General features: G+C 45.8%; 1 protein-coding gene across 2 annotated transcripts in view; it reads left to right on the top strand.

Annotated features, from left to right (window-relative positions):
* Positions 1-22,774, top strand: part of GALNT18 (polypeptide N-acetylgalactosaminyltransferase 18) — a 485,929-nt gene that overhangs the window by 430,787 nt on the left and 32,368 nt on the right. For both annotated transcript variants that reach the window (XM_068260107.1, XM_068260108.1), the window contains exons 7-9: positions 9,141-9,326; positions 13,234-13,371; positions 20,948-21,043. In XM_068260107.1, the coding sequence (XP_068116208.1) occupies positions 9,141-9,326; positions 13,234-13,371; positions 20,948-21,043 (420 nt within the window). The remainder of the gene's footprint in view (positions 1-9,140; positions 9,327-13,233; positions 13,372-20,947; positions 21,044-22,774) is intronic.

The raw sequence follows: 22,774 nt of genomic DNA, 5'->3' as shown, positions 1-22,774 counted from the left end.
TATTGTCGTCTAATTAGCAGTAAAGCTCTTGCAGCATCTCCCGCTTGGATAGCAGCCACTAATGGAGACAGAATTGCCAGGCGCTTTATGTTTGAAGAGCGACAAGGTAGGAACATGTTCCAAACAAATAATATCTGGCAATTTGAGGCATTCTAAAAATGTTTCAGACGCACTAGAAACAAAGTGTTCCCTCGTCATCCTGTGCTCTTGTGCCAGTCTCAGGCAGAGAGCTCTGTCTTGAAGAAGGGCTTTACCGAAAGAAAAAATAAATACATCTCAAAGTAAGAAGTTAAACAAGTAGAAAGAAGATCAAGAAATTATTGCTATTCGTCGTGTCATTTGTTTATGTTTGTTTAATCTACCATGAGCCTGCAGGTTATCATCTTTACTGCTGGCCGACAAGAAGAAACAACAAGAAAATTAAGTTCAATCCTGGGTTAACCCCCCTGGCGGTCTATTTTTTTAAAATCATGTAGCGAGCCCAGGGCTCGCTACATGATAGCCGCTGTGCAGCGGCATCCCCCCGCCCTCTTCGATCTCCTCTGACGATCTCCGATCAGGAAATCCCGTTCAAAGAACGGGATTGCCTGGAGGGCTTCCCCCGTCGCCATGGCGACGGGCGTCATGACGTCATCGATGTCGTGACGTCATTGGGAGACCCGATCTACCCCTCAGCGCTGCCTGGCATTGGGGCGGCACGGCGCGGCGGGCAATCGGCGCAGAGCGGCGGCGATCAGAGGGCACACGCAGCTAGCAAAGTGCTAGCTGCGTGCTGCAAAAAAAAAATATCAAAATCGGCCCAGCAGGGCCTGAGAAATCCCCCTGCGCGGCATAGCCCGCCAGGGAGGTTAAAGATCTTCTTTAACTTCCCTAGCATTAAGGACGAGCCTAACTCAACCTTTACATAAAAAAAGAAAAGCTAGAAACGGTGGTGTTGGACGCACACAGCATCATCACATCAGGCGGCCAATTCAAATTTTGTGTACTGGATTCAATACAAACATCTGTATTGGATCCAATATAAAAAAATTCTAAGTGTAAAAAAAAAAAAATTAAAAGGGGCAGCACTACTACCCATAGCAGCAAATAATAGAGTAACAAATGAAAATATTTTTTATTAAAAAATGTTTACAAATAAAAAAGAGCTATTTTTATATTGGGCACATGCTTGTGGACAGCTTGCAAGAGTGCAACTTGCAAGTGGTCCGCAAAACTGCTTAGAATATAAAGTAGAAAAAAAAATGGTACCACTTTCGGTACAAAAATTGTGCAGAAATCCACCGCTGGGAAGGTTAAAGTGCATCTCTACTTTTCTTTGGGAAAAAAAATCTCTCATAGTTTGGGAAGCTTGGGATCAAAATCGGATACATACCTTAAAGGGAACCTGAAGCGAGGAAAATTATTTAAGCTGCAAATGAATATTACATACTAACCTCACCGTCAGTTCCTCTCAGAAGCTCACCATTTTCTTCTCACAGTGATCACTTCCAGTTCTGACAATATTATGTCAGAACTGAAACATACCAGTTGCTGTCAGTTATTTATCAGCAGCTGTCAGTTACAACTGAATGTGCAAGGTAATGTCCATGTTTCCCTATGGCTCAAGTGGGGGATATTAGTTTAACAGCGTACTGACCAGGAAGCTGTTATGGGGTAATGGCCATTTTTTAAATGGAGGACGGAAAATTCCATTTATCACAGTGGACAAATGGGACGCATGAGAGGAGAAAGAGATTGAGGAGTAGATTACACGGGAGGTAAGTATGACCTGTGTATGGTTATTTTGACTTTTTATTTTCAGTTCAGGTTCTCTTTAAAAGGGGTTCTCTGGTATGTTTAAAAAATCTAGAACTGACACTTGCCTGGGGCTTCTATCGGCCTCCTGCAGCTGTAATGTCCCGCGCTGTCCTCCTCCGATGCTCCGTTCCCCGCCGCCGGTTATCTGCTAATTATTCGTCTAACTGGTCTCGCGTCATCGAGAGCTTACTGTGCAGGAGCAGTATGAAGTTTTCTTGTACTGCGCCTGCGCAGTAAGCTCCCGATGACACGTGGGAGCGAGCACGCCACAGTACTATTAGTCTAGTTAGACAAATAATTAGCAGGTTACCGGCGGCGGGGAACGGAGCATCGGAGGAGGACGGCGCGGGATATTACAGCTGCAGGGGGCCGATAGAAGCCCCAGGTAAGTGTCCGGTTTAGCTTTTTTTAAACATACCAGAGAACCCCTTTAAGAAAGGGATGCCTCAGGATCCTATTGAGCTACTCCGTTGTGTTGTCGAGTGCAGCCTCCCTTCCTGAAGTGCGCTTGCACATGTACCGTACCACACAGCCCGTGGCCCTGGCTTACTGCTCATGCAGGCTTGGTCGGCTATTGCGCTGCCACGCTGGAGGAAGAAGAGCGGCCCCGATGTTTTGTCACTAATCTTCTGGGGGGCCGAGCTCAGCAACGGGGGACATCAGAGAAGGGAGGGAAGCCTCAAAAGGATCCTGAGGCTTCCCTCTCTTTAGGTAAGGATCTAATTTTGTACTCGAGCTTCGGCTCTGGTACACATCTGTATTACACGGAGATACTTTACATTGCTGCCCTGAGGCTGTTTGTTTCTCTGCCGCATATGTTGGTCAGCTGTTACTGATTTTCACCTGACTTCTCTGCTGATGCTCTGCCTGTAATACTAGAAGTCACTATCCCAGAATGAGCAGCAGATCAGATGCGGTGACTCTGCTCTGACTCCGCTGGCTGCATGCTTGTTGCAGGTGTGTGTCTCATAAACAACTAAAGCCAAACGCTCAGCATGACAGCCAGGCAACTGGCACTGTTTATAAGGGAATAGCCTTGAGACAAGTGTCCACCGAAGTAAGAGGTATACGGAGGCTGCCATATTTCTTTCCTTTTAATTAATACCAGTTGCCTGGCAGCCCTGCTGGTCTATTTCTCTGCAGTAGTATCTGAATAACACCAGAAACAAGCATGCAGCTAGTCTTGTCAGATCTGACTTTAAAGTCTGAAACACCTGATCTGCTGCATGCTTGTTCAGGGCCTATGGCTAATAGTATTAGAGGCAGAGGATCAGCAGGGCTGCCAGGCAACTGGTATTGAGTAAAAGGAAATAAACATGGCAGCCTCCATATACCTCTCTTCAGTTCTCCTTTAAAAGGAAAAATACATGTACTTCTCAGTTTAGGTTCCCTTTAAAAGGAAATAAATATGGCAGCCTCCATATTATTCTCACTTCAGTTGACCTTTAACATATTTTTGAGACAATTTTTTTCATTTTTTTTTGTTTTTAATATTTGGCTGTTACAACTCCCTTTAAGCCCCATTCACACTAGAGTGTTTTGCCGCGATTTCAGCAAAACGCTCAAACGCTAGCGCTTTTTAAAAACGCTAGTGTAATGAAACCCTATGGGCCCATTCTTACTTGGGCGATTTCCGCTAATCGCCCAAAAACGGGCAAAAACACGAATCGCAAAAGCGTCGCCTGCACCATTTTCAGGTGATTTCCCGGCGATCGCGTTTCAGTGCTATAGAAGCACTAAACATGATCGCGGCAAAATCGCCACACTGTTCAGTGATTTTTTTCCGCGTGAAATCACTCCAGCAAAACACCGGAAAAAATCTCTGGCGTTTTGCATTTCTAAGTGTGAATGGGGCCTGAGATTTTTACCTAACCTTGTGTCTAGCGTCTACCCTTTAGGCTAATGTATTGCAATAACGTCCTGTGCAATCGCCAGGCACATAAAACGATTCCTGTCTGGCGGTCGCAGATTCTATAGCCGCCGCTCCATAGAAAGGACGCAATGAAAGTCTTTTGTAGCGCACTTATTTTCGTGTCCGATGCACCTTGTAATGACAGAATGGCGCTTGCGTGCTCGTCGTCGGCGCTCAGCCAGAGGAAAGGATAATTGACGTAACAGATGGTAATCAAGGTGTAATTTGTTCCCTTTGTATTGTAATGCGTAGCGAGGGGACACAGGCACGGCTCACTGAATTAAATAGGATTTTCATCTCTGGCACAGATCAATATTTGTCATTAAATCCTTCGATAGCTCCATCCTGGCCGCGCTACGGCAGGGTGACCGCGCACCATCCATTATCAGAATGGCTTTTCTGTGCCAGGCATGTGCCGCTTGCCGGAATCCAGCTCAGGCAAGGCATTCATCCCACGCTATGGGAGGTTTTATTTCCGATGGAAACAAACTTGACTTGCAGGAAAGGTCTGGAATAAGAACAGTCTGTGTTGCCTTAAAGGGGAACCTGAACTGAGAAAATGTATATAAAATAAACAAAATGTACTTGGAAATAAATATTACATACTTACCTCGCCGTCATTTCATCACACCATTTCCAGTTCTGACAAGATTTTGTCAGAATTGAAATATATATATTTTGCTGAGAGTTCTAGATCAGTTGCTGCCAGTTATATATCAGTTGCTGTTAGTTATAACTGAAAGGACAACTGATGAACTGGAAGGGATTGTTATAAGAAAAGTGAGCTTCTGAGAGGAACTGACGGCGACGTAGGTATGTAATATTTATTTGCAAGTACATCATGTGTTTATTTTAACCACTGAAGGACCACAGGCTATACCAACCCCCAGTGACCAGGCTTTTTTTTAAAAAAATCAGGCCACTGAAGCTTTAAGTGCTCACTGCAGGGTCGTACAACTGAGCACACGAGTGATCCTCCCATTTTCTCTGCCCACAAACAGAAAGCTTTCCGTTGGTGGGCTCTGATCGCTGAAGGAAGTTATTGTTTTTTGTTCATTTATTAACCATTATTTTTTAAATAAAATTGGCTATTTTTCTCCTCCCTCCCCTGCCAGCCAATGACAGCAGTCGGCATCAGCCTATGACAGCCGATCGCTCCTGTGCCTCCCCAGTACAGCACTGCCATAGGTCTCAGCACTGCACATTGTAAATAGACGGTGGTTTCGTCGTCTAACAGTCTCCTAGAGGCGATCGCCGCGGGGAGGCTGATAACGGAGCGGAGCTTCATCATTCAAGCGGGGATGCGGCGCTCATTGGCACGTGTGATCCCCTGCAATTTTGGCGTGGAGAGGTCAGCAAGAAGTTAAATAATTTAACTAGCTTCAGGTTTCCTTTAATCCTCCTGGTGGTAACCCGCGCAGGAGGATTTCTCAGGCCTTGCTGGGCCGATTTGCATGATTTATTTTTTTTTTTTTGCTACACGCAGCTAGCACTTTGCTAGCTGCGTGTGCACTGCGATTGCCGCTACCCGCTGATTCGCCGCCGCGCCGTGCCGCAACACCCCCCCCCAGACCCCAAGCGCTGCCTGGCCAATCAGTGCCAGGCAGCGCTGAAGTGTGGATCGGGACTCCCTCTGACGTCGATGACGTCATCCTGCCCGTCGCCATGGTGACGGGGAAGCCCTCCAGGAAATCGTGTTCAAAGAAATCCCGTTCTTTGAACGCAGATTGAAGCGGGTGGGGGCATGCTGCTGCACAGCGGCCATCATGTAGCGAGCCTTATGCTCGCAACATGATTAAAAAAATTTTTTTTATTAAAACTGCTGCGTTGCCCCCTTGCGGTTTTCAATAGACCGCCAGGAGGGTTAAAGAGGCCCTGTGATGACATAGTAGTATGCAGTAAATTATTCAGGATATCCACTTTTACATTAATTATCCTGCTTTCCGCATCAGAAACACTTCCTTTATCTCCATATATTGCTGCATGTTGGTATGTAGCCCCACTTCCCCAGTGATGCTTAGCCTAGGCTGTTTAGCTAGCAAAATTCTTCTCCAAGAGCATTCTGGGAGACCAGGTATTATTTGTACTGGCTTTGGAACTCTCAGTAAGTTAACCTTCCGCCGAGTCACACCTGACACGACTATAGATGTCGCCACCTTTGATAAAAGATTTAAGAATAGGCAAACACTGACTAAGTCATAAAGTGATATGTTCTTTTCACTACAGGTACTCATTGAAGGGTAGCTGCATTGCAACCTCAGACTTGTAGACTCCTCACTATTCCCTATAGTATGCAATATCCCCATCACTTGTTTCCCCAGTGGTTGAGTGCTGTGTACTATATAATGGCTCGGTGGATGGCGGCCCGGTGAATGGTGCCACCTTGTGGCTGGCACTGGAGCTGCTCACGCTCCTCCCTACCTCCATTCCTAGTCCCACCAATGATGTGTCTTGGCCGTTGGGTATGACCACCAGTAAGGAGTCCTCTCAGCAGCACTGTGAGGGAGGCTGTATCCTGTATTGTGATAAAAAACACACAGAAGGAAGAATGTATGTAGTGGGACTCTCCAGTATCACCTTTCTTATTTTGTAGGTTTTTTTGAATGCATAATAGCCAAATAAAAAGATTAGTTCCTCTAACTCCAGGTAATAAATAAAATAATCAAAAAAAATCATATACCCCAAAAAGGGGCTAGAATGTCTTTTAGGGATGAACTTCTAACGTTTCGTTTCGAGTTTTGTATGAAATGGAAGGTTTAAACCAGCGAGCCGCGGTAGGAGCGGTTTACTCACCCTTATCGCCACCTCTGGCCACTGCGATCCACATCCAGTTCCACATCACACCGATACTTCCTCCTTCCGGCTATGAAACAGGAATTATCGCAGTTATTGAATGCAGCAGCCAGAGGCAGCAACAAGGGTGAGTAAACTCCTCCTGCCGGGCCTGCTGGTGTAAAGCCTCAGTTTCATAGGAAACACAAACTCAGAAGCTCCTCCAAAGTCATGACTCTTATTTTTATTGGGAAAACTCACCAACTTATCAACTACTCACGACCCCATTGGCTCCCACTTGGACCTGGTGTTCTTAGCATTGCAAGTAACAGACCACAGTAAGAGCTTGAAAGACGTCCTAATTCTTCTCCGTTGCAAAAGAGGAAAACAATGTTTTCTTTGCTGCTGTCTCTGGGCTGGGACCCACTAGGGGGTTTCTGGCAGTATTTGGGATCGCCAATAGTTGACAGCTATTCAAAAAAAAAACCACTTTGCCAGTGTATCTAAATAGGACTAAACCCACTAGGGCGATTGTGATTAGAGTTAATCGCAATCGCAGGGCATGCAACATTTTGAGTGTGTTTGCGCTCAGTGCTGCGTGTAGTAGCGCTGCAAAACCACTTTGAAAGGCGATTTTTCAGTAATTTTGGGGGTTGAGCATTTTTTTTAATTTAAATAAATAAAGTTATTTATACTTACTCAGCGTTTCAATAACCTGCTTCCATCTGTAGCCCCGCCCCCTAGCAGAAGAGGTCACAGGCACCTCTCTGATTGGTCTTAGAGAAGCACCCATGACCTCTTCGGATCTAACAAGCGATTCAAATCGCCAGGAAACGTAAGCACAATCGCCCTAGGAATGGCTGCACGGAGTACTGCAGTGATTTTATAGCGTTGCAGTGATTCTTGGTGGTTTCCAGGCCTCTGTCGCCAATGAAGAAAATAACCTGATTCCTCTGAACAAAGGAAGTGAGGAACAGCTGCCCACATGGAAACAAACTGCAGTCAAATCTGAGCTCTTCCCCACCTAAAAAAGGCGTTATTTATTGCTGCTTTTGTTCTTGTTGGAAAGCTTTATCCACTCACTGTCAGAACAAGAAGAGAGTGAAACGCTACCAGATGGGGATGCAGACCGCAGTAAGATCTCAAGTGTATCTAAGCACTATCCACTGCATACAACTTGCATGCAAGTCATTATTTCCTTCTTATTAACCATCTCGACTGTCCTCACTGCTCTAAAAGATAAGCAACAGCATAATAACCTTTAAAGAGGAACTGCCGCAAAAATCTTAAAATTGAAAAAACACATACAAAAAGGAAAGTACATTTCTTCCTGAGTAAAATGAGCAATAGATCACTTCTCTCCAACTGTAAGTGACAGCAACATTACATTACTGACAAGTTTTGGGCTAGTCCATCTCTCCATAGGGGATTCTCAGCATGGTCTTTATTCTATATAAAGACACTCTCTGAAAAAGATTAATACAAAGATGCTGGCCAGCCTGCCTGCTCCCCGTACACTTTTTTGGCAGTTGGACGGAGCAACGGCCATTCACTAAGTGCTTTTGAAAATAAAGAAAAGCCTGAGAACCCTCCATGAGAAAATGGGCTAGTCCAAAATCTGTCAGTAATGTAATGATTTTCGTTTTGTTACAACTAATAGAAATCCTTCAATAAATCTGCAGTGTGTCTACATCCTACTTTCATGGAAGCAGACATAGGGTTAACATCCTGTGTTTACAAATGAGCTGCTCTGCTGAGGACTGCCAAGATTCCTGAGCTGACACAAGGGAGAGATCAAATTACATTGGTGATTAGTCACAGATGAGGCGGTATTAGACAGGCTAAACTCTCTAAATACAGATTACATTTCTCTATGCTTTTCTTCTGTCATGTGCAAGAGTTCACTCCACTTTAAAACTTGAACAAACTTTTTGGCGTTGGGCATTGACAATATAAAGCATAATTTTTTCATCTGTGACAGGCTTAAAGGGGCACTACAGCGAAAAACTGTAAAATTTAAAATATGTGCAAACATATACAAATAAGAAGTACATTTTTTTCCAGAGTAAAGTGAGCAATACATGACTTTTCTCCTATGTTGCTGTCACTTACAGCAGGTAGTAGAAATCTGACAGAAGCGAAAAGGTTTTGGGCTAGTCCATATCTTTATAGGGGATTCTGAGGGATATACAGTATTTATTTTCAAACGCACTTAGTGAATGACAGTTGCTCTGTCCAACTGCCAATAAACTGTGTAGGGAACAGGGAAGCTGGCCAGCATCATTGTTTAAATTATTTTTAGGGAATATTTTTATAAAGAATAAAAGCCTTGTTGAGAATCCCCTATGAAGAGATGGACTAGTTCAAAACCTGTCACTTCTGTGAGATTTCTACTGCCTACTGTAAGTGACAGCAACATAGGAGAAAAGTAATTTATGGCTCCCTTTACTCTGGAAAAAATGTACTTCTTGTTTGTATATGTATTCACATATTTTAAATTTTACAGTTTTTCACTGTAGTGCCCCTTTAATATCTTTGAGAACAGAGATATGAATATTTTATCATTTATATATCTACTAGTTTGTCATATGAAATAATAAAGTTACTTATGCGAGAGCCGGACTGTGCTCTGTACTCAGGATGTTCTCTCTGTTCCCAGGTATGGCAGTGCGGGGGAAGCGTGGAGGTCCTGCCTTGCTCAAGGATCGCCCACATAGAACGGGCCCACAAGCCGTACACAGAGGACCTGACGGCCCATGTGCGCAGGAACGCCCTGAGAGTGGCTGAGGTCTGGATGGACGAGTTTAAGAGTCATGTCTACATGGCTTGGAACATCCCACAAGAGGTATGGTGGACTCCTATAGTCACTCTTCTTGGGGTATTGCGATCTCTGATGGCAGTTGGAAAATGACCACTACAAGAGACAGGTGCTCTTTAATATTAAACTTGGAGTGGTTGTCCTAGGATAGAAAATTAGGTACACACATGATCTCTGACCCCACATGGATAGGCTAAGTAATCCCTTAGGCTGGCCGAACCTCTTGCCAACGGAATGGAAAGTGTCGGGGGTTGCCATACACACTAGATCAGCGCTGGGCAAACTACGGCCCACGGGCCATATCCGGCGCGCTTGCACTTTTACTCTCCTCCCCCCCTCCCTCCCTCCTTCCTGGAGTCCCTGCAGAGTTGCGGGTGGGCGGTGGGGGATTTGAAACTCACCTCGATCACCGATTCCGGCATTGCAACTCCATGGCAACAGGACGTCACAAGACATGACATCAGGACGTGCCAGCATATTACACGCTGGCACCGGCACGTCACACCATGCGACGCCCTGTTGCCAAAGAGACATGACGCCGAAATCAGTGATCGAGGTGAGTTTCAAATCCCCTGCTGCCCGCTTGCAACTCTGCGGGACGGAGGGGGGGTTGGGATGTAATTTGGTGAGTGTATAGAAAGCCTGCAGGGATCCTTCTCATGGAAGGATGATTGAGTGGACCGCCTCCCATGCTCCCTCGGGCCTCCCATTGAGGCACCACAACTCCCACCATGCTCTATAGTAGAATCACAGCTCTCTGCCTGGGGGACGTCTGGAGAACCCCAGAATATATCTGTGGCACGTGCCACAATGCTTTTGGGCTAGCAACGCCCCTGGTTAATAAGCTTTGGAGGTGTGAGAACGGGACCCAAGGACCTTGTTTTGTGTAAAATAAGATTCCTTGGAGTTGGGTTTAAGCTAACTAAGTTGACATTCTACTTGTTCACCTTTGTATACTGTAATTACGCAAGTGACGGAGGAGAACATAACTCCAGCTGTGCCATGGAAGTCACCTGCCCTTATCTCTGTGACAACCTCGGAACTCTCTCTCAGTGGATAACTATAGAGTGCATTCTTCTCACTTAGCTTCCATCTCTCTCTCCTCGGCCTCAGCATGTAGGCACAACATAAAGAATGTGCATTTAATGAGGACATTAGCATAGGACGTGCCTGCCGAGGCATTCATCTTCCACGGGGATAAGACAAATACGGCGACAATTCGAAATGGGTGCGTAACGTTTAGCTAAACTGAACGATTCATCAAAGAAAGCCTACCGATTTGGACGTCTCCTGTCATAACGTTAATTCCATCTCTCTCACCCATTAGAAAGATGGAAACAAGACAAAGGATTCCAGTTATTGGCTGAAAAGCGGCCGCTATTAGAAGTTTCTGGAAAAAGCATAAAACGCCGCTATTGTGAAGCTGAATAAATCATTATTATCTGCCGCTAGTTATGCTAATCCTGCTGTCCGGGTGTGATCTGCCGGGGGGGGTTGGGGGAACATTGTGGATGGATGTAGTCATCTCATTCATCAGAAAGGTACAATTGTGCCTTCATAAAATAAAGAACAAGTTTCAGAGCGAGTTGGTACTACTAGAAATTAAAGGAAACGTCCACTAGGTTAAATTAATGCGTAGTACACACCATACAATTTTCTGTTAGATTTTCTGTAATGCTGGGATTACACGTTTACGTTTTTCATGTTCGATTCTGGACGCGATCTATTAGCCATTCGATTTTCTGCTCGATACTCTTATCTTCCTCTCGTTTTTCTTATATTTTATCCATTCACTTCTATGAGAAATCGAGCGGAAAGGAATCGAGCGGAACATCGGACATGTCGGAATTTTATCATCGAAGGCATCTATCGGAACAATTCTTAGCAAAAAAGTACCGTACATACTCGCATATAAGCCGACCCCCCACTTTTCCCTAAAAAAACAGTAAAAAATGATTGACCCCCATATAAGCCGGGGGTAGGAAATGCTGGCCGCCTTATTCCCCTAGTGTGTCCCAGTATAGCTAGTATAGTGCCCAGTATCGCTATTATAGTGCCCAGTATAGCTAGTATAGTGCCCAGTATCGCTAGTATAGTGCCCCAGTAATAGCTAGTATAGTGCCCCAGTATAGCTAGTATAGTGCCCAGTATCGCTAGTATAGTGCCCTAGTATAGTGCCCCAGTATAGCTAGTATAGTGCCCCAGTATAGCTAGTATAGTGCCCAGTATCGCTATTATAGTGCCCAGTATAGCTAGTATAGTGCCCAGTATAGCTAGTATAGTGCCCCAGTATAGCTAGTATAGTGCCCAGTATCGCTAGTATAGTGCCCCAGTAATAGCTAGTATAGTGCCCAGTATCGCTAGTATAGTGCCCTAGTATAGTGCCCCAGTATAGCTAGTATAGTGCCCCAGTATAGCTAGTATAGTGCCCCAGTATAGCTAGTATAGTGCCCAGTATAGCTAGTATAGTGCCCCAGTATCGCTAGTATAGTGCCCCAGTATCGCTAGTATAGTGCCCCAGTATCGCTAGTATAGTGCCCCAGTATCGCTAGTATAGTGCCCCAGTATCGCTAGTATAGTGCCCCAGTATCGCTAGGTAGTGCCCAGTATAGCTAGTATAGTGCCCAGTATCGCTAGTAAAGTTCCCCAATATAGCTAGTATAGTGCCCAGTATAGCTAGTATAGTGCCCCAGTATAGCTAGTATAGTGCCCCAGTATAGCTAGTATAGTGCCCAGTATAGCTAGTATAGTGGCCAGTATCGCTAGTATAGTGCCCCAGTATCGCTAGTATAGTACCCCAGTATCGCTAGGTAGTGCCCAGTATAGCTAGTATAGTGCCCCCTGCCTCCCCTCTCCCCCGCGGCCACCGCTGCTTTTACCTTAGCCGACTCCGCTTCTTCTATTCCCCTCCTCTCCGGCTCCGTAGGACAGCAGCACTCCTCACGGCGGCTGCTGTGATCAGACAGGAAGCAGCGGAGAGCACGGCTTCCTGTAGCGGCGGTTGCTGTGGGAACCGCTCTCTCACTCTACTGCAGCCGCCATGAAGAGCGCTGCTGTGAATTATGGAGCCGGACAGGAGGGGAATAGAAGAAGCGGCGCCGGGTAAGGTAATTGCAGCGGTACCAGCGGGAAGGGGGGGTGCGGGGGGCTCGGACCAGCACCAGACTTGCATACAAGCCGACCCCCCAACCTTTGACCCACTTTTTGGGGGTCAAATATGCGGCTTGTATGTGAGTATATACGGTAACATGTAATCCCAGCATAAGATTTTCTGTAATTAGATCATTTTCTGTAAAGTACTGGTAGAGACTGGTCATTATCTCTGGTGCATTGTCTTCTGGTTATCTCCTGCTGAGTAGAACAATGCCTAATTGCTAAGCAGATAGATAGATAGATGGTTAGATAGATTATTTCCAACATGTTGGAAATTATCTATTTGGCAGGTAAATCTTACAGAAAATTGTATGGTGTGTACTAGGCAACACCATACAATCTAGGTTGTACAGATTTACCAAATCTATGTAGTATAGGGGCCAACAGATTGAAAATACCTTGAATGATTGATTTGATAAGCTCTTATACTACATGAAAGTGGTAAGATTGAACAACCAAGATTGTATGGTGTGTGTTGTCTTATGTTGACTACAGAGCAGTCCTCTCTCAGGTGAGATGAGGTAGTCTTATGTCTTACGTTGACTACAGAGCGGTCATCTCTCGGGTGAGGTGAGGTAGTCTTGTGTCTTATGTTGACTACAGAGCAGTCATCTCTCGGGTGAAGTAGTCTTGTGTCTCATGTTGACTACAGAGGGGTCATCTCTCGGGTGAGGTGTGGTAGTCTTGTGTTGACTACAGCGCAGTCTTCTCTCGGGTGAGGTGAGGTAGTCTTGTGTCTTGTGCTGGGAATAATCCTTCTCTCCTTTCTGTGTCTCCTCAGGACCCGGGAATCGACATTGGTGACATCTCAGACAGAAAGGCCCTGAGGAAGAGGCTCCAGTGTAAAACCTTCCGGTGGTATCTGGTCACCGTGTATCCTGAGATGAGAACCTACTCTGACAACATCGCCTACGGTGTGGTGAGTGTCCTCGTCCCCTCCGCTAAGGGCACACGTCACTCTGCAGGGCCCAGCAAGGACAATCAGGGGCTTATAGCAGAACTGCAAACTTTATCGGTACTATACAGGGCCAGAGATCTGCGGAGCATAAAACATATTTATGCATATTAAAGTAGTAAAAACAGTAGTAAAAATGAAAATAGTTTGTTTACAATGTTCATTTATAGATTATTTAGTCAGTGTTGTAAAATATTTCCTGTCTCTGATCAACATTTTGAAATTTATCACATTTGGCAACATCTTTAGTCCTGGCAGGTGATCTCTGCAGAATGTTGGTTTAGGCCTGGTGCACACCAAGCGTTTTTGGTAGCGGTTTCAAAACCGCTGCCGCCTGTAAAAACGCTTGGCTAATGTATCTCAATGGGATGGTGCACACCAGCGGTTTGAGGCTTTTAGCAAACCGCAAATGTGGCTCCTGCAGCGTTTCTGCAGTTTGCAGAAGTGTTTCTGCCTCATTGTAAAGTATAGGAAAAGCTCAAACCGCTCTGAAAAACGCTACATTAGAGCGGTTTTCCAGGCTTCTGTTACAGAAGCTGTTCAGTAACAGCTTTAGACCCGGTTCACATTAGAGTTCCAGGTCCGGCTTCCCCGGACCCGGAACGCTCCGTACAGAGCGGATGGTGAACGGATACATTGCCAATCAATGTATCCATTCACACTTGTGCGCCGTCCGGATCCGATCCGGGAACGCAGCTCCGGGACGGTCCGGCTTTTTTTCCAACATGCGCTATTTTTCAGTCCGTCCCGGTGCGGCTGCGGACCCGGGCCGGATCCTGACCCGAACATGCGGCCTATGCTGTGCAATGAGAAACGGATGTTTCCCATCACACTGGCAATATGACCGGATGCTTCCAGCACCGGTCCTATGCCACTTGGGGGGGCCCGGACTACACGCCGGTATCCCCCATGCTTGCGGTGCCTTTCTGGCACTGCAATGTATCTAGTTCCGGCTACTTTATTGTAGCCGGAACTGATACATTCCGGATCCGCAACTTGTGGGGCCTTGTGGCCACCGCAGAGACCCGTACGGTCTCTTTGCGGCCCCCGGATCCGGACCCCCGGACACTTGCGGACTCGAAGCGCAAGTGTGAATGGGGCCTTACTGTAACAATATATGAAATCTGCTACACAAAAACGCTCCAAAAAATGCTAGCTATGTTTAGAAAACCTCTCTAAACATGCCTAGAATCCCTCTGAGAATCTGCTTCAAAAACCTCGAGCGTTTTGCAGATCTGCTGGAGGTTTTTGGTGTGTACTGGGCCTTACTGAGAGTTGTGAAACTAGTACAAAATATACCTGGTCTGCCAAAATGCTCTGGGAAGTTAGCTTAACAGCCTAGACCAGGCATGGGCAAACTTGGCCCTCCAGCTGTTAAAAAGAATCAGAGACCACGAGAAAAAGATGTTATACATACCTGGGGCTTCCTCCAACCCCATCAGCCTGGATCGCTCTCACGCCGCTGTCCTCCGCTGCCTCTGTCCGCTGGTACCGGGGCCAGTCAACGCAAGCGCAGTGCACTCCCTCCGTACTGCGCAGGCGCATGCGTACAGAGCCGGAGGGAGCCCCTGTGCATGCGGAAGACTGGCCGCGTCCGCCGGAAGTGACAGGACCCAGTACCTGCGGATACAGGAAGCGGAGGACGGCGGTGTGGGAGCGATCCAGGATTATGGGGCTGGAGGAAGCCCCGGTATGTATAACATCTTTTTTTCATTTTTTAGAGAACGTTCGTCTCTGGTTCCCTTTAAGGAACTACAAGTCCCACAATGCATTGCAGGAGTCTGACAGCCACAGTCATGACTCAAAAAGGCAAATGCATTGTGGGGCTTGTAGTTCCAAAATGAATAGGAAATACTGCGCTCCAATGGACCAGTCACAATTGACAGGGGATCGCAGCAATGATGAGGGGCTTGTAGTTCCGTAACAGCTGGAGGGCTGAGTTTGCTCATGCCTGGCCTAGGCTAAGCATTACTGTGAGGGTGGGGCTACATACCAACATACAGCAATTCCAATAAAAGTGGGTATCCTGAATAATTTACTATATTATTTGATATTTATATACCACCAACATCTTCCGCAGCGAATTATAGAGTATATTGTCTTGTCATTAACTGACCCTGAGAGGGGCTCACAATCTTATCCCTACCATAGTCATATGTCTATGTACCGTGTAGTGTATGTATTGTAGTCCAGGGCCAACTTAGAAGAAAGTCAATTAACTTATCTGTATGTTTTGGGGTGTGGGAGGAAACTGGAGTGCCCGGAGGAAACCCACACATACACGGGATACTATACAAACTCCATGCAGAGAGTGCCCTGGCTGGGATATGAATCTGGACCCAGTGCTGCAAGGCAATAGTGCTGACAACTGTGCCACTGTGCTGCCCCATATATCACTACAGTGCCTCTTTCAGAGAGACTTTAGTGTGTGCATAACCTCCCATTTCCTCTTCCTGATGGCGTTGTGCAGCTGTGAGTTTAGTCTGGTGAGATTCTGCCTCATCCATATGATGTGTCTGTCTGGTCAGGAATGTAATGTTTGCCGGCCACACATGGAGAATAGTGCAATCCCACGTCTTACACAGAAATCCTGGTCTCCAGGCTGGAGATACGCGTGTAATCCCCGCTCAGACAGATCGGGTCACTGCTCTCTGCACACATCTCATATTCTGCATTACAAATAGAAGGGACATGGACTTTGCACGACCCGGATTTTCCCAAAAATAATGTCTGAGCCTGACCGATGCATGGAACCAGCCGGCGGGCCACCCAGTGTGACACGTCTGCTGCATACCTCCCAACTTTTTGAGATGAGAAAACAGGACACTTAAGCCACGCCCCTTTCCACGCCCCCGTCACACTCCTAGTCACGCATACCATAAAGATTTCATAAGCCAAAAAATGATTTTGTACAGCAGCAATGCGAAATGCTGGCCTCGTAATTCCTGCCTCTTGATGGGACCCCCAGGCCATTGCCCCCTTCGGATTTGCTACCAGAGTGTGCGCAGCGGAGCAGGCCCAGCCACCAGGATAAAAGCCCCCCCAGCGGAATAGCGGGAATGCTGCTGCATTCGCAAAACACAGCTGAAGGGAGCATACACACATCCAATTTTGATCACTGACCGATTTTACCACCTCCATGTAGTATGGGGGCCAACAGATTTTTAATATCCGTGGGCGGAAAGAGGTAAAATTTTGATTACGAGTAGCCACGTAGTGGTAGCACCCAACACTAGGGGGCGGCAATCAAAATTTTACTACGGGGTTCCATGATTTCTAGCTACACTCTTGATTACAGCTTCCACTTAACAATATCTATGTACACTAATCTGTTAAAGAAATGCAAAACAGCCTAAATGTACATGATTATAATCACACACCCGCTACTCAGCCACCTTTTCAGCAACCCCAGCTATAGTCTGATGTGACCCAGGAGGGAGGGGCTTTCTGCTGCCTTCTAATAGTGTGCACATAGTTCCGGTCAGGTGCTCCTATGTTCCCCGGTGTGTTCATGAATCAGACGTTGTACGGAGCTGGGATGTGAGAGACGGCTAAGCCTTCTTCTCCCCACAGAGTTCTCATTTACTTTCGTTGGCGCAAAAAGCGATCTCTGTTCGGCGGTGACACGCGGCCCCACACAAGGTTAAAGAGTCATCTCAGACAAGACGCAATAAGCGCCCCAGACACGCAGCGGCAAATCTTTATCTCCGCGGCCAAGATTGGCAATCATGTTTCATATTACGGCCAGAATGAGTTTGTTAATCAGATGGGACAATAAATATCTTTTCTTTGCTTGAAGGAGCAGATCCAATTTCTGGGGCCGGTTTGCCTTTGATTAATATGTCGCCTCATCCCAAAGACGGCGGGCTTGGCGTTCCCTTCGACGCTCGCATCTACGTGACCCTGCTATTGATTATATGGCTTAACCTCCGGTGTCACTGAATGCCCTGGATGACCGTTCAATGCAAATATTATTATGGGAATACGCTCGGATACATAGCGGCGGTGTAGGCTGCAGTGCGGTGTCTGCGGAGAGCTCTGCGCAGGCAAGCTATCGCCGCGCACACACGCTGGTGATCGTTTCCTCAAAGCAATCATTTAGCGTTGTGCTCCGTGAAGATCTAAAGTGTATACAGCGTCCCCCAATGCCAGCCGCCTCCTCTTCAGAGATTTACTAAACTGAATAATACTTGCTCAACCATTGTTGTGCGTACAGACGTAGGTTGGAAATGTTGTTTAGATAGCAGATCGGTAATATTACCAATATTCTACTAGTTAATTTAGACAGTAAAATAGCGGTAAAGATTACTAATATGTTACTACGACCTAACCCTGTTCTCACACAGAACCTTACCTCTACTGATGCCTAATACTAACTGGTCTCCCTGGTGATACCTAACTCTTAAAGAAAACCTGTAAAATAATAAAGTACCCCTGGGTACTCTGGATCCTACCGAGACTTCCCCTGTCCTCCTCCGTCCCACGGTGGTCTCGCTGGACCCCTCCGATCGGCAGCCATGTAAATATTTACCATCCACGGCTCCAGAGCAGGCGCAGTAGCGGCTCTCAGCTTGAGATCAGGCGGAAATAGCCGATCCCAGTCGGGTCCGCTCTAATGGGCAGAGGTGCCCAACAAGACCACCGTGGGATGGAGGAGGACCGGGGAAGCTTCGATAGGATCCAGAGGCTCCTCCCTCCCGAGGTAAGTACCCCCTAGGGGCACTTTTTTCTTTATTAAAGAGTCTCTTTAAGGCCTGTACCCACTACGCAATTGTCCTGCCAATTTTTCCAATAACTGGCGATTTTTTTTGAGCATCAAGTGATCGTTTCCGCCATCCCGCAATGTGGGTACAGGCACGCAATCACGCGAATGTTTAGTGACATGCTGCGATAACTATCATCATGGAGGATCAGATATTTAAGATCCCAGATGACTCCGCGCAAAGTAACGTGATTGCTTGACTTCCCGCTCACCCCTGTCATGTGTACCCGCTGGTCGAAAGATGGATTGTGGAACGCTTGTCATACAGGGAGGTTGCTGGATCCATCTTCCTCCGTCAGATGGTGAGTATTAAGCTTAAGACCTCTCTGGTAGTGCCTAACCTTAAAGGACAACTGTAGTGAGACATATATGGAGGCTGCCATATTGATTTTCTTTTAAGCAATACAAGTTGCCTGGCAGCCCTGCTGGTCCATTTAGCTGCAGTACTGTCCAAATAAAACCAGAAACAAGCATGCAGCTAATCTTGTCAGATTTGACAGAAACCCCTCATCTGCTGCATGCTTTGTTCAGGGTCTTTGGTTTAAATTATTAGAGACAAAGGATCAGAAGGATAGCCAGGTAACTGGTATTGCCTAAAAGGAAATAAACATGGCAGCCTCCATATACCTCTCACTACAGTTGTCCTTTAATTTCCCCCTGGTGGTGCCTAACCTCAACCCCCCAATGCCTAACACTAAGAAACCCCCCCCCCCCCTTGCGATGCCTAACCCTAAACCCTTCCCTGGCAGGGCTAACCTTAACCCTAAAGACCCTCCATTCCAAACTCCCCCCCCCCCCCAATGTTTATTTCTGCTATGCAAACGATAGCTTCAAATAGCAGGCACATACCAGGACAATTTTCAATTTTCGATTTTATTTGGTAGCGCACCCAGGCTATGCATATGCAAGTGTTAGGTCCCCTCCCATAGGGGGATGACTTCTCCGCAGTGGGAGGGACGAGTACTTAACAAGTTGCATGCAAGCTGTTACAGGAAACCAACATCCTCCAGTGGTAGACAGGTCACCTGTATGCCGGGTGTGTATTTTATCCCACAAGTGGGGCTTGCACTCTCTTGCAGGTAGGCACTTATCTGTTTTTAAGTAGCGCTGTTCATTTCTTTGCTACATACCAGGACACGTGTAGCACTTTTTTTTTAAACTCTTCTAATTTTTGTAGTTTCAGCAATAAACCACAGAGAATGCCTAGCCTACCCTCTCCCCTCTTTAAAGGCAGGGCCAGTTCTTCTATTGGGTCAAACTGGGCAGTAGCCCAGGGCCCCCAAGCTTCTTAGGGGCCCCCAAAATCAGGCATTGCAAAAATCACAACTTTACTGGAATTATGGGATTTTTATGTTAATTTGCCAAAGACCCCACTTTGGCAAATTAACCATCCCTGTTCATAGGACAGAACAGGGTGTTCAGCTTCAGAGAACCCAGCTGCGTGTTTGTGCAACATCATTAGTGAAATGTCACTTAAAATGATCACTTTAAAAGACAATATCTTAGGCAGGCCATACATGTGTCAATTTTCACTTTGCTCTAGTCTCCCGTTCCTCTATTGCCCCAATATATCCTATTGACTTTGGGCAGTTTAATGGTCAAAAACATATTCAGACATGCTAGCTTATCTGTCTGTGAGACAAATGACTGCTAAAATCATTAACATGTCTGATCAGACAACTGAACAGACAGTTAATGTATCTGTTTGTGACGGGGCGGGGGAAGGGGAAATCAATGGCCCATAGCTATGGTGGCTTCCAGGCCCAGATTTACCTCACAGGAGCCTATAGGCACAGATGTCCTGGCATTATTTTAAAGGACACCTGAGGTGAAAATAAACGAATGAAATAAACAATTGTATTTATCTTCCTTCTAAATCTAAAATCTATTGACTTTTTATCTCTTTCCTGCTCTCATAAGCCATTTTCTGCTAGGAAAGAGTTTTATAGTTGTAATTTATTATCAGTGAGGGTCACACTGTAGTCACTTCCTGTCAGGACTGAGTCAGCTACTTACATACCTGATATTTAACTCTTTCAGGCAGAGAAAGAAGAAAAGGAACACCGCATGGTTATTTGTGTGCTAGGCACTGTACATACCCATGTCTATCTCATCATGTCACATGTCACCTCGGGTATCTTTTAAGGGTTAAAAATGTAGATTTGAAGGTTAAACTATCTCACTGGCATTCAGTGTTGCTCTTTGTTAAAGGGAAACATAAATAAGCTGACATATTTATTTTCTTTTAAACAATGCACATTGCCTGGCTGTCCTGCTGATCCTCTGACTCAAATACTTTTAAAATTAGACCCTGAACAAGCATACCAATCAATGTCTATGACAACTCTGACAAGATTAGCTGCATGCTTGTTTCAGGTGTGTGATTCAGACCCTACTGACCAGAATGATCTGCAGGGCTGCCAGGCAACAGATATTGTTTAAAAGGAAATAAATATGTCAGCCTCCATATGTTTCTCACCTCGGGTTCCTTTCAAGAGGTTGGCCAATGAGGTGCTAAATTTTCTAGCGTTCATGCACATTTAAAGCAAATTGTATGCAGTTTGAAATTGGACCAATCAAATTCACTCCCTGTTTATTTGATTGACCCAGTTCTAAGCTACATACAATTTGCATGCAAGTTGGAAATCATTAGCATGTCATAAATTAACTCTACTCTTCTGGTTTCTTCAGCTCCCATACAGAGTAATAATGACCTGTAGAACTCATCTTTTCCCTGTTTCACAAAGTAACAAGGATTTCTTTCTTGAATTTGTTCAGCTGCAGAACTCTCTGAAAACAGACCTGTGCCTTGACCAGGGCCCGGACACTGACAACATCCCCATCGTCTACATCTGCCATGGGATGACGCCGCAGGTTTGTCACATTACTGTCATTGTATGGGGTTGGGCACGTTTAAATAAAGCTGATTGAATGGATTGTTTTGCAGGTTAATAGTTTCTGTGTCTCGTCAGATCTATGTTCCAGTTTCCAGGTCTGCTGCTGCCTTTATGTTCCCCCTCCCTCTGCTTAATTACTTTGCTGTATATTATAAAGGTAACAGCAGGGACATTTATAATTCCAAGGAGAGAGGGAAAGGGGGAAGATAGCAGAGCCAGGGACTATAGAGGGCTTTGTTGACAGGTACTCTGTTGCACAAAGCAGGAGGCAATGCAATGCTAGAGGAGTTACTGGGGCGTAACAAGGCAGTCAGTAGAACTGCAGTGTTCCCCAACCCTGTCCTCAAGGCTCACTAACCGTACATGTTTTGTGGAAATATAGAGAGGTAGTTAATCAGCTCTGCTGAGACACTAAGTACCCCACCTGAGCATGTTTGTGGTTGTCTGCAAAACATGTACTGTTGGTGGGACTTGAGGACAGGGTTGGGGAGCTCTGATTTAGAGAGAACACTGAAACTATACATATTTCAGGCTTGAAAAATATCTCTGTTTCAGTGTCGGGCCCTTTACATAAAACAGACTGCAAACTGAAACAGGAAGAGAACTACACAATGGCAAAATTAACAATGACCAAGTTTGTGAGTTTCGGAGTCCTTTGCATCAGACCAACTGCAGGTTTGATGCCTCTGCCATTAACTGTGTAAGAATGTTTGCAGTTTCGTATATTTTCCACTTTAAAAAAAAGTTGGTTGCTGTTGGGTCCGGCTACTTTTTATGTGACCTTGGCACTCAGTCACTCAGTGATTACCAAGTTTGTGCGCTTTTTGGGTTCCTGGCATAACAAACGTATGAATGGAAGCACTTTATCCAGCAAAGAAAGTTGCTTAGCTGTTTGTGGCTCCGCCCAGGTGTGGAGAATATATCTTTCCAGGTAGTAAGGGATCTGTACACCAAGTTTTGTTGAAATTGGTCAAGGTATTTTCTGTTTAGGGAGTAAAATTATATTTTATGTTTGGATTTCATGGAAAAGGGATTAGAACCTCTTTGGGACTTTTACTGCTGTCTGTGTCCTCCAGGATGGGGGGGGGGGTGCATCACTTCCTGTCCTCCATGACTAGTGTGAACTTCTGAAGTCCTGAAGCGGGGAGACACAAGCACCATAAAACTTAACAGGATTTCTAACTCATCCACATTCCACACAAACAAATAAGCTTTTATTTGTTGCCACTCTGCAAAGTGAGGTAGAGTCTCCTTGGAGGGGACACAGAGGCACAAAAGCGTCTATACCCTTCCACTTAGTCCGAAGCTAAACTAGGCATTACTCTAGGTTTGGGCTGTGATTGGCGTGAGAGCGATCTCTGTGTGGCTGAATGCTGTCCTTGGTGCTGAACCTGCATATTGAACGCTTTGTCAGGACAAACACTGAAATCTAAGTTTCACTTTCCTTTGAATATTACTGCTGGCGTGGGACATTTGTATCTTCTGTTACAGTGTGCCCTTCTTCATCCTGTCAACCGGCAGTAATTAAGCAACAACTAAAAAATATTTGTAAAGTGCTTTTCTCCCACACGACCCAAAGCACATAGGCTTATCTCAGATCAGTACAAAGTGATGTGTACAGCGGGAAAAGTGATGTGATCAGACATGCCGGCCTAACAGGTGGCTTTTCAGTTTCGATTTAAAGAGTAATTGTCAGGCTGCAAAAGCT

This window comes from Hyperolius riggenbachi, chromosome 11 (assembly GCF_040937935.1).
Source record: "Hyperolius riggenbachi isolate aHypRig1 chromosome 11, aHypRig1.pri, whole genome shotgun sequence".
Taxonomy (NCBI): domain Eukaryota; kingdom Metazoa; phylum Chordata; class Amphibia; order Anura; family Hyperoliidae; genus Hyperolius; species Hyperolius riggenbachi.
This window is presented reverse-complemented; position numbering and strand designations above follow the sequence as displayed.